The following is an 11,041-nucleotide window of genomic DNA, read 5'->3' as shown; positions in this document are numbered from 1 at the left end:
TCGATATGAAAGCCTTTAAGAGTTTCATTGGTCAGGATAACAGTTAATGGTTTACAACTGAAGGCGCGCCGACCTTCAGAAGAGCGTATGTTTAGGGTCACTAGCGAGCAGATGTGCAGTGGTCAGCTCGTCATCAGATCTACGACGTCGGATGGACAAGAGCTTCCTAGGGAGAATTCTTGAAGGGGCCTGTACTCTGTGAAGTTTTGTTAGGGTCTGCTTCGTTGACCGCTAAAAGAGTGGTGTAGTATCTTCAGCCAGATAAGTTGCGAACCCATGTGAAATGGGGTGAGCTAACGGTAGCTCTGTCATGTGCAGAAAGAAAAGCGGGGGTCCACAGTAGGTTAATGAGCCAGAGGACCCAAGCAAAGCAGGCAGGTGCCATTATCGCTAGACAAGCGGCTGTTCACTATAACAGGGGCCACCGGCGAGCTCCTTTGGGATGCCGCCAAAGCCGCGGCAAAATGGAGTTGCAGTGCCAATAGCCTTTCAATAGAGACATTTTATTTATTTAGACAAAAATAATAATATACTATTATGTACGGTCAAAAAGCAGAGAACGTGCCGCTCCTTGCATTGCTTACAACTCCTTGTTCATCGTTTTCTTCACCTTTACAAGCAAAGCGCTTGTTGATATTCGGCAAGGAAACACTCTGAATCCTACAACCCCACCTCTAGACACTATCATCTAAGCCCTCACCATAGTAGAGGAGAAAACCTCTTACTTATCCTGTTCCTCTGTCGGCAACAAACAGGTTGTCGATGTCCTTATCTCGACTCATCTTCTGCTAACTTGGTTTATACATTCTTAGCAATATAAAATGATGGATCGCATACCAGTTCGTTGATGGTTATTGTCCTATAAAAGTACTTGCTTCCTGCAGTGCCATTGTACACTGCTGAATGGAGTGCATACACACAATGACGGCTGCAGTTATTGCTACTTCTAGCTCAAAACATTTTGTTCCATATGGTAGTACCCGCATTTGTACAACCAGCCTAGTAGTCTGGATGCTGCTATGCGCTTTATGGGCTAGGTTTCAAGGGGACTCTAAAAATATACCCTAGGTTTAGTGTACTCGCAGAGTAGCTGTCTGATATACCTACAGCCGAAAAGGCGGAGGTTTCATCTAGAAGTATTCAAACTAAAAACAATGTCGGATTTTTCAAAAAAACGGAATGGGGCCCTCACCCCAAACCCTAACACCAGGCCTCCTGGATCTGCACGAGGCACGACTGGAGGGTTGCAAATCCCATTTCTACAGCTACCTCTTGTGTCGTCTGTAGAAACTCCCTGAAGCCGCCAAACTCCGCAAGACACAGCAAACCCCCTAAGCCCCACATCACAAAACCTAAACCCTAAACCCCAGATGCGTGGGAAGAATTTTCTTACTCCCAAATCTTCGGGTCCAGACGCGATCTGAAGGGTTTGCCGCACCTGCACGAAGAAGAGACCACAACATCAAACCGAGCTTCGAGTCAAACCCTAATCCGCTAATCCTAAATCCTAGAATCTGATCGTAACCCTAGAAGTCTAAAACATGACACACTTGCACTTTTCTCGGAGACGTGTAACGCAGACGGAGTTACAGCCAACGCAATAGAAGTCCTGGGCCTGCAGCCAACACCAATCCCAACCCCACAGGAGCTCTAGGGTTTAGAGTTTGGAGCTTGCAGTTGACAGTTTAGGTTAAGAATCTCAACCAACTCCAGGGTTTATCATTGCTCAAAGCTTGGACGAAAATTCGGGTTGAGGGTTTGCATATTAGTTTTAGGGTACAATTGCAAGAGAAAATGAATTCTGTTTAGTGCTTAGGGTTTAGGGTTTCGGAATCACTAAGAATGCATAGTGCATTTCCTGAAGAGCACGGAGGAGGTGGCCTTCTAGCAAGTCGTCATCCAGCGCCGCGCCGCAGGACGGGCACTTGCTGCAGAGCCAAAACTCCAAACGATAAACCCCAAATGCCATACATCCAAAACCAGACTCCATCGTAATGGTGTTTAAATCCTGGCAATTCTACAGCGACGCGAGAGCCTCCCATGCCTAACGCCAAACCCTTAGACCTGATTGATTCGACCCTAGCCGCTAATCCCTTAAACCCCCAAAATGCTAACCCCCTAAACCCTAAGCCCTCTAAGGGGTAAGTAACCCTAACCCCCAAAACTTGACCCTCACCAGACTTTGAGTACGACCTGTTGCCCGTCTACTGTCTCCGCAAGAACATCTTCCAATGCAGAAACCACTTCAAGATCTTTAACGAGGTTGCACGAAGGGCAAAAGACATCGGCGATGTACAGAGAAGAAAGCGGAGATACCCAACTAAACGATAAACCATCCGATTCCCCAGCCAGTGTATACAAACTGTGCGACCTCTCCTGATCCAAACCCAGCGGAAACCCAAACAATTAGACACGACATTAATATCCACAGGCAACAGACAATAAATAAACAATGAACAGAGAAAAGAAATAACACAAGCAACCAGCGAACCCAAGGCATTCGAAGCCGAAATCCTCACTGCATATCACACAAGCCCTAAACCCTAAACCCTCACCGCGAGCGCCTCTGCCCAGCTTTGTTGCTGGTAGTCAATGTTCTGGTCGACCTCCATCAAACGACAAACAAACGAAACTGCCAAGTGCCGCCAAGAAGAAGACCAAATTCGGGAACCGAAACAGGCAGGAAGCTGTAGAGACCTGCGCATCCAACTCAACGAGAGCAGAGCTGCAGCTACACCTAAGCAAGCGCTGGAAAAATAACTCAAATGCGCATCCCTTAGCTCGCCGCAACACTCACAGCACTAGTGTCAAGCACAGACAACAAACACCTGAACAAAGAAATACAGACTGAATAGAGAAAGAATGAAGGAATATACAAATACACATGCCGACAAATACAGAAACACACAATTTACCTACATGTAGCAGAGAAAACCAACCAGCGAATAGGTAAATAAACAGTAGGCGGGGGACAATCCAACAGAAACGAAGGAGAGACTGGCACAAACGAACTAACTCTACACCTACACAGAACGCTATAACCCCAAAAACCTCACTTGAAGGAGAGCTCTTTACTCTGCCGAATCTCGCTGGCGGAGCCGTACTCTGTGAGCCAAAATCACAACCCCTAAACTGTAGACAATAAACCCTAATCCCTAGACCAGAAACCTTAGTCCTACACCATAGACCATAATCCCTTGCCCTTGTGCATCGTGTTGCGTACTTCGCAAAAGTTGCATGGGATCGTTGAGGTAGCGTTTGAATGTCTGTAGAAGCGATTTGTTTTTTCGCTTGTTTCTGTTTTGTCTCTCTCTGATACTCTCATTTGAGGTTAGCTGCTCTTCATCTTCATCGACAGCAGCAAACCAAAAAGCCACGGCCAACTCCGACAGCTTCGCTGCCACTTCGTCCCGCGTCCACTGATTGCTGCTGCTGCCGCTGTTGCTGCTGCTTTGGCAGAAGTCGTCTTCGTGTTCGTTCATTCGGTGCAGTAGCTGCAGCAGGGGCAGCTGCACCGCACGGTCAATTGCTGTTTGTATGAAGTGAAGCAGCGGCGGTGGGAAGCAGCGCAGAACATGAAGATGATCACACACCCCCTCAGCCACCAAGCTGCTGTTGGTGCTGCTGCTGCTGCTGCTGCTGTTGGCGAAGGGTACAAACTCTCGGTACCCAATCCAGTCTCTCTCGTCGAGCTGCAAAACAGCTACAAAAGAGTCGGAAGGGTACATGGCAAGCGCTTCAAAGAGCGGCTGCTCCTGCAGCTGCTGCAGCGCGTGCTGCAGCTGCTGCTGCGCTGCTGGAGCAGCAACGAGCTGTGATGACACCATGATCCGGCGCAGGTCCGCTGCAATAACTTTGAAAGAAAATGAAGAAGACAACTCTTTGAGGAGCAACAGCAAATACACCTCAGCATGCCGTTGCACCTAAGCGAAACCCAAAACAACAACTAGACACCGAACCCTCAACCCTGCAGCGTTTACCACACAAATCGTTAACCATTTGATTCCTACCTCCAACTGTAGACCCTAAAGAACCCTAAGGCCTAACCTCTCAGCACCAGCGCGGGCCGACGACTACCACTAGAGGCGGGTTGTAGGGTTTAAGGCGCGTAGCGCTTGTGTGTTACTTTGTGTTTGAGGGCGACATCGAATAAGATTGTCCTCGGGTCGCAGATCCAGGGGTAAAAGGCAGAAAAGATAAAGCTAGAGAGACGGTTCCCCTCGGCTGCTCGCTTCTGTTGCAAGGTGTATAGACACCCGAATAAACGCTGCAAAGCAAACCCTAAAACCTAGACAAAAAAACACGGCCGGACCCAAACACAGAAAGCGAATCATTCACCCTAAGCACTAAATCCTAAAAAACAAACGCTAAGACCTCGACCCCAAACCCTCGCCGACTTAACACCTATCCAGCCCTGCATTCTACAAGATAACAATTCCTGGAGCTTCGGTTCTACGGTTTAGGGTTTACTCTGAAGGCGGCCGGTGAAAACTGCGTAGGCGAATGGAAACCTTCAAGAGCCAAATCCGCTGCTGGCTGGCCCTGCGCTACTGTTGGTGTAGCTTCTGCTGCCTCTACCTCATCGTCGTCAGCAGCACGATCATTTCCAGATGCTGCAGCAGCAGCAGCTGCTGCAGCTAGTGCATCTCCCTCAGACCGAAGCCAATCAGAAGCACTCAAGTACTCAGGATCGACTTTGTCTGCCAAACGGACGCTGTTGAAAATCAGCTGAACGCACACACTACGCCCAAACCCCTAAACCCTTCACCTGCGTTCCGTTTGCCTGCAAACCCGAACCCCTGCAGCGTCTGCAAATCCACTGTGATAATTCCTATGCAGGATTGAATTAGGGTTTGATTAGGGTCTGGCATTTAGGATTTACTGAGTCTCCTAGGGCCAGTTCGTAGCAGATGTAACGGTATATTCCTGGGTTCGTTTTGGGGTTCTGTCTTTCCTTCAAGTCAAAGTCGCCGTATGCTGAAGCTGATACACATGCACCGCCGATGTCTGTCTCCTTCTGCCGCAGCACGAAGTCCACATGGCTGCTGCTGCTGTTGCTGGTGCCACAGTTGCTGCTCCACAAGATGCCTTTGTGCTGTCTCAGGGTCTGGGCGAAGAAACTGTCGTACAGAATCTTCATCGTCTCGCGAGGCCCCCTAAAACCTCCTAGAGGAGGTGGAACTCCTGCTTCTGTTTCTGGGCCGCTGGGCTGTGCAGCATCAGCAGCACCAGCAGTAGTTGGGTCTGCCGAACCCAACCCCTTAATTGCCATTCCCAAAGGAAAGGACATCGTGCGTGACAGCCAAAGAGATGCTTCAAACAATTCCTGCTGCTGCAGCAGCAAACCTTGAGACTCCCGAAATGCCACCCTGCATAAATAGCAGCAGTAGCAACAGCAGCAGCAACAACAGAAACAGACGAAGTGGAGTCTTATCGGGTAGACGCAAGGAGTCCACAGAGAGCCAAGACAGGGGTTAAGGGTTCGTAGGGGCTGAGCGTTTAACTGGGGTTGCAGTAGTATTCGCGCTTAAGGTTTAGGGCTTGTAAGCACGAACTCAGCGAAATGAGTTTTGCTTAAAGTGCGGAGTTTGGTCTGGGGCTCGAGAGAGATAATAGGAATCGTGAATGAAGAATTATAAGGATTCGTTAGGGAAGCGCTTCTTGCCCAATGACCCAGTTCCTTATAAGGTAACGTAGAGAGCAGCAAAATGATGTACTTGCTGGTGCTATTGCTGTGGCTGCGGCTGCTGTGCGAGGAAATCTCCCCTGCTGCCGCTGCTGGAGATGCATGCTGCTGCTGTTGCTTCGCATATAAGTATTCCTCCAACGCTCTCAGAGTTTGTGATATGTCCTTCTGTTGCGCGCGAGCTGCTGCAGCAGCAGCTGCTGCAGTGCTGCCGCTGGTGCTGCTGCTGCTACAGAAGAAGCGGCACAGAGGCCTATGCAGCGAGTGCGCTGCCTTGAAATTACTGATTTTTTCGGTGTCGACAGAAGCAAAGATATCATCCGCGCTATCAGCCGCGCATATACCTGAAATGGGGTCAGCTGTACGGGTGGAACGACACCCCTCCATCTCCTCCTCCTCTTCCTCCTCCTCCTCATCTTGCTGGTCCTTTTGCTGCTGCTCTAGCGCTCTTTGCAGCAGCTGCTGCTGCAATAGGGAAGGATTGATTTCTTTGTGCATACTTCCGCCGATGAAGAAAGCAGCCGATGTGTTGGTGCATGTTTGGGTGGGATCGAGAGGATTGGGGGAACCGGGATCGTGCGTGTGGGGTTCATAGACAGCACAGAAAAGGCGGTCAGGTGTACGCAATGAGCTCGGGCCGCCTTGTTTGTCTCTGCTGTTGCTGTGGATGACATGAACAAAAAGGGGTTTAAAGCTGCTTCCATAGACTGACAGGGTAGAAGAGCCTAGAGGAGTGGTGGCTACACCAGGAGGAGAAACGCGAGAGAAACCCACGGACAAAAAATTTCCTGGGGGGCCGATCACTGAATATAACAAACGCAAATGCACATACACCTTAAACCATCATCGTCATCAACGTAAATACGCATCAACTAATCAACACTGTTATGAAGATCATTATTCCCCCGTCCATAGACCAACGAATCACTTCAACATAGTACAAAAAAATTAACAACAAAAACAAACACATACAAGCATTCATCACAATATAACAAGGCGAAGTACAAAGGCAAAAAGCAAACCCTACACGAATTTTAACACAACGAACAAGACAAGCATTGCAAAACGTATTCAACTAAAGGCCAACAAACCAATAAAGACAATACACACAAACATAACGGCAAGCAGAAAAACCAAACAGACAAACCAAACAGGCAGGCAAACGACCAAAACATCCAGATAAAAGGGCGAACAAACATGTTCCCGGAACAAATCAAGTAAAAACAAACCGTCTACAGTGCCAACAAATACCTTGACCTTCCCACCGCATGTACGTCGCAGTTGAGGGTTCAGGGCTTAGGGAATCTAAAGCAAGCTTTTAGGGTTAAGGGTTCAGGGGGTTCAGGATTTACAGCTCCGGATATCTGTGGTGTGCGCTTCCATCATATTACCCATACGCGACAAAAACGCAAAGTCCAGAGGCAGCTGAAACGACAAACACAAGATCCTAAACCCTACGCCATAGTCCAAATGTGCTGCATTTACGCTCAAAGGTTAGAGTTTAAAATTCACGAACTGCCATGCCCGTAGAACGACGGTTTTGCTACTTGCGCATTAAAGCTCTGCGTTTGTCTGGGTTTCCCCGTAAGGCTATAGTTTCTGGTTTACGTTGCCTTCGAAGATGCCTGCGGCGCGTTGGTGGAAGGAAGCATAAATGGAGCTTTTGTTTGTTCTGTAGACCTTCTCCAGGAGAGAAAGTTCGGCCAAGTGCAGCTGCTTCAGACCCCGAGGCAACAAGTAACGACCTGTCAAAGGCTTGACTCGAATGCCGTTAATGGTGCTGCTGCTGCCACTGCCGCTGCCGTTGCCGTTGCTGTTGCTGCTGATTGTGGTATTGCTGAGTTGGGTTGTGCTGTTGACATACAGGTGACGGAATATCTGCACAGGGACTGAGAAAAAACGACGGGAAGAAGGGGTCGTCAGCCGTAGGCAAAACAAACCCTCGTCCTGCACACCCAGACACTAAACCATGCACCTTAAGCCCTAAAATGTGAATTTCAGCCCTACAGCTCAAATGAACAAGAAAGGGCGAACAGCAAACGAGGGTCGACAGAATAAAACAACGAGATATGCTGGATGATGCAACTTTAAAAATCAAACAAAATGGAAAACCGAGAGATAAACAAGCGAGCAGACACACAGCCAAACACACAAACAAAAAACCGAAGATGGACAAACAGAACACAAAAACAGCAGAACAACGCAACAAAAACGACGCAAAGGCGAATCAGGCTCGAACAAAAAAAAGCATACGACACAACAACCAAACCAAGCAACACCGTAACCAACGAGAAAACGAAGAAAGCAGCAGATATAACAAACAAGCAAACGATCGCAACCAATGAATTCAAACACAACAAAGAACAGCACCTCTTTGCATTGTCGGTGGAAGTCGAGCACCTCCCAACGCTCTCCAAGCAAAACCCCCAATTCTGCTTTGCTCATATTTGCCACCCTTGAAAATGAACTTAATAGCTCCTTTACCGTAGCGTCGCTACTCAAACCCATAGAATAACTCAAATTGCCCCCAGCACGACGGCGCTGCAACACGCGCAGCTCCTGCAAACCGCAAACCACACACCCTAAACCTTCAACCCTTAGCAGCAAACTTGCAACCTGCAAACATGAAAGAAATCCACCTGGCTTCATCTGTTCGCAAAACAATTACGACAAGGTTTTCGGGTTTAGGCTGCTTGGCGTTCAGGTTTTGACCTCTCGGAGTTTCTGCCATTTGATTCTTTGCGCTGCAATCCACCCCTGAATATCATTTTTAAACAGCGCAATTTCTTGTTGGCGCTGCTGCCGCTGTTGGAGTTTCTGTTGCTGGTGCTGCATTTTCTGCTCCTGCTGCTTCGGCTGTTGCTGCTGCTGGGCTTCTACAGTTGTTGCTGCAGCAGAAGCTTCCGTTGCCCCCCTGTCCACATCACGAGACTGTCCGCCCGCGGGCAGTTTTTGTTGCTGCTGTTTGTGAGTGTATGTCTCTCCACAATCGACAGGTTTGAAGAAGTGGTCGATTTTGTGTTGCTGTTTCAGGTGTATGGACTGGTGACTGAGCAGCCAGGAGGGAAGTTGGAGTTTTGGAAGAGGGTTTTTGAGGTTTTGTCTGATTGCTGGGATAACGAGTAGTTTAAGCAGCTGCGTCTCAATCTTCTCTAGATAGTATTCCCAGTCTATCAGCAGACTGAGGTGCTTGGCAGCAGCAGCAGCAGCAGCAGGCGTCAGCCCCAACCAGGTTTGCAAGTATTGCTGCTGCTGCTGCTGCTGCGCTTGCAGGAGCTGCACCGGTAAAGCACGAGCTGCTAGAGGCGTCTTGGGGGGCAGAGCAGAGACGAGGAAGTGTACAGACACGGGAGCGTCGGTTAAGTAGCTTTTGTTTTGAAGCAGCTCAGCCAGCCTTTCTGCCGTTGTAATGCTCAAAGACTTGCTCAAAGACTGAGCAGCAACGCTCTTAGCCAGAACCTTTCGGGAAACCAGTAGCTGCTGAAGCTGCTCCCTGGACCGCAGTGCAGCCCCGCGTTGCTGCAACAGCAGCAAATACCGCTCTCCCACTGCAGCCGCAGCAGCAAATGCTGCCTCTTTGGAGCTTCCATGCATAAACATCGGGAATATTTCCGACTGTAGACGCCTAATCACCTCTAGCTCTCCTCGCCTCTTCAATTCAAATCCTTTCAACTCGCTGATCGTTCCTCCAGACCCATAAACTACATACCTGCACAGAAAGAAACGTGCAATCTAACTCCTAGAAACAGCGGGTTTGCCATCAGCGACTGGACGCGGTCGTTCACAAGCCTACCCATTAATATTTCCATATTGTGAGAACTCATCAGTCCATAGACAAACACACGATGTTGCAAATATTTACATGTCTCTCCATCGTATGTTAACGGCTAAAACTCCCTTATCAATCACTCCGCGTTGTAACATCTTGAGCAGCACTCCTCTAAAAAATTGATCTTCAAGGAAGTTCAAGAAAAACGGCAAATATACGCAAGCAGATAATGTCCTACCTATTATATATACTTCAGTCTGTGCACAGCGAGGGGAAATATATGTTGGCCAATTTCAACACAAGCAGACGGGTATTCGACGTGAATATGTGCAGTGAATGCCCCACATTTAGAGATACGCCTACAGGTTTACAGACTTATATTTATAGGCCAAATGCGTCTTTATCAACATCATACACTTTGTTGCTCTCAGTAGATTCCTTTCGCGAGTCAATATTGTCGACCAAATAAGCATAATAGGCACGAGCACTCGAACCAGCACAGCCATAATCAAAATCGACTCAATAATCTTACAAACTAGAAACATGGCTATGGAACACCACTTAAAGATGATGGTAACTACAAGTATTAGTATCATTATTATTTATCATTCGTCTTTTGGCAGATGTAAAAGTGACAAACATGGTTACCTCTTCTTGAGGAGTGCGTCGGACTTCTCGCTGGCTGGAAGGAACATTCCTTCCCAAGGACCGTCGAGTTCAAAGAAGATTTCATTTTTGGTCTCATTTTTAAACTCTTTTAGATGGATATCAAAGCTCAAAAATTGAGGGTTCTTGAATCGGTCGAACACCGCCTTATTCAACACCCATGTAGGGTATTCAAAACGTAACGTCTTGAAACCGTTGCTCTTGCTGTTGTCGTTGCTTGCTTGTGCTTGCGTTGCTTCCTCCGTTGGTTTGAGTGTGAATGTGTAGCTGAGGGGAAAGATATCTGGGAGAAGACACCAAATGCCATCAGTGTCCAGCTCCAAAGTAATCCCAATACCATCAACCAAGTCCCTAAAATACACACCACACATATGCTGTTTTTCTTCACCAAATGCCTGTCTTTACTCACACGGCTGCTACTCTTCATCATAACGCCTAGGTTTTAACCACACAAATATAACTACTCTCCCTAATGCGCTTGCTGATTAATCCCATAAGCTCTGCTTTGTTTCATCATTTTAAATCAGTCGTTGGACTAAATACCCTAATTCTTATTTCAAAGACAGAGGGATGCAACCGTCTCAACTGCTACGGATGAATTTAGCAACTTTGTACTCAATAGTTGCAAATAACGCTATCTGCAAGGAACTAGAAGGTTAAAAAATAACAGCAGGTAAAGCGCTAAATGCTGAGAGACAGGAGCAAAGCTACAAACACACGAGCAGCGAGAGACACAACCAGAAAACAAGAGACAAACAGGAAGCAACAGAACGCAACGGAAAGAGGCAGAGTAAAAGAGACACAGTAAGAGTGGTATGTGAAGAGATAACGACACACAAAGGACAAACAAGGAACGGAAGTAGCACGGAGCCATTCAACAAAAAATACAACATACAGATACCCCCCCCCCCCCCCCCCCG

At 47.8% G+C, this 11,041-nt stretch overlaps 1 protein-coding gene across 1 annotated transcript in view; it reads right to left on the bottom strand.

The window, feature by feature from the left end:
- Positions 1-1,200: 1,200 nt before the first annotated feature.
- Positions 1,201-11,041, bottom strand: part of EMWEY_00027540 (DNA polymerase epsilon catalytic subunit, putative) — a gene marked incomplete at both ends in the record, with an annotated part of 19,470 nt that continues 9,629 nt past the window's right edge. The window contains 17 exons of the mRNA XM_013478179.1: positions 1,201-1,331; positions 1,439-1,514; positions 1,838-1,928; positions 2,177-2,376; positions 2,556-2,697; positions 3,057-3,105; positions 3,224-3,923; positions 4,127-4,267; positions 4,471-4,728; positions 4,883-5,369; positions 5,556-6,489; positions 7,039-7,111; positions 7,295-7,633; positions 8,171-8,245; positions 8,399-9,395; positions 9,871-9,942; positions 10,104-10,472. Coding sequence (XP_013333633.1) covers positions 1,201-1,331; positions 1,439-1,514; positions 1,838-1,928; positions 2,177-2,376; positions 2,556-2,697; positions 3,057-3,105; positions 3,224-3,923; positions 4,127-4,267; positions 4,471-4,728; positions 4,883-5,369; positions 5,556-6,489; positions 7,039-7,111; positions 7,295-7,633; positions 8,171-8,245; positions 8,399-9,395; positions 9,871-9,942; positions 10,104-10,472 — 5,134 coding nt within the window. The remainder of the gene's footprint in view (positions 1,332-1,438; positions 1,515-1,837; positions 1,929-2,176; positions 2,377-2,555; positions 2,698-3,056; positions 3,106-3,223; positions 3,924-4,126; positions 4,268-4,470; positions 4,729-4,882; positions 5,370-5,555; positions 6,490-7,038; positions 7,112-7,294; positions 7,634-8,170; positions 8,246-8,398; positions 9,396-9,870; positions 9,943-10,103; positions 10,473-11,041) is intronic.

The sequence above is a fragment of the Eimeria maxima genome, genomic scaffold (genome assembly GCF_000499605.1).
Source record: "Eimeria maxima Weybridge genomic scaffold, Emw_scaff306, whole genome shotgun sequence".
In the NCBI taxonomy this organism is placed as follows: domain Eukaryota; phylum Apicomplexa; class Conoidasida; order Eucoccidiorida; family Eimeriidae; genus Eimeria; species Eimeria maxima.
The sequence above is the reverse complement of the archived record's forward strand: the minus strand, read 5'-3'. Positions and strand labels throughout refer to the sequence as shown.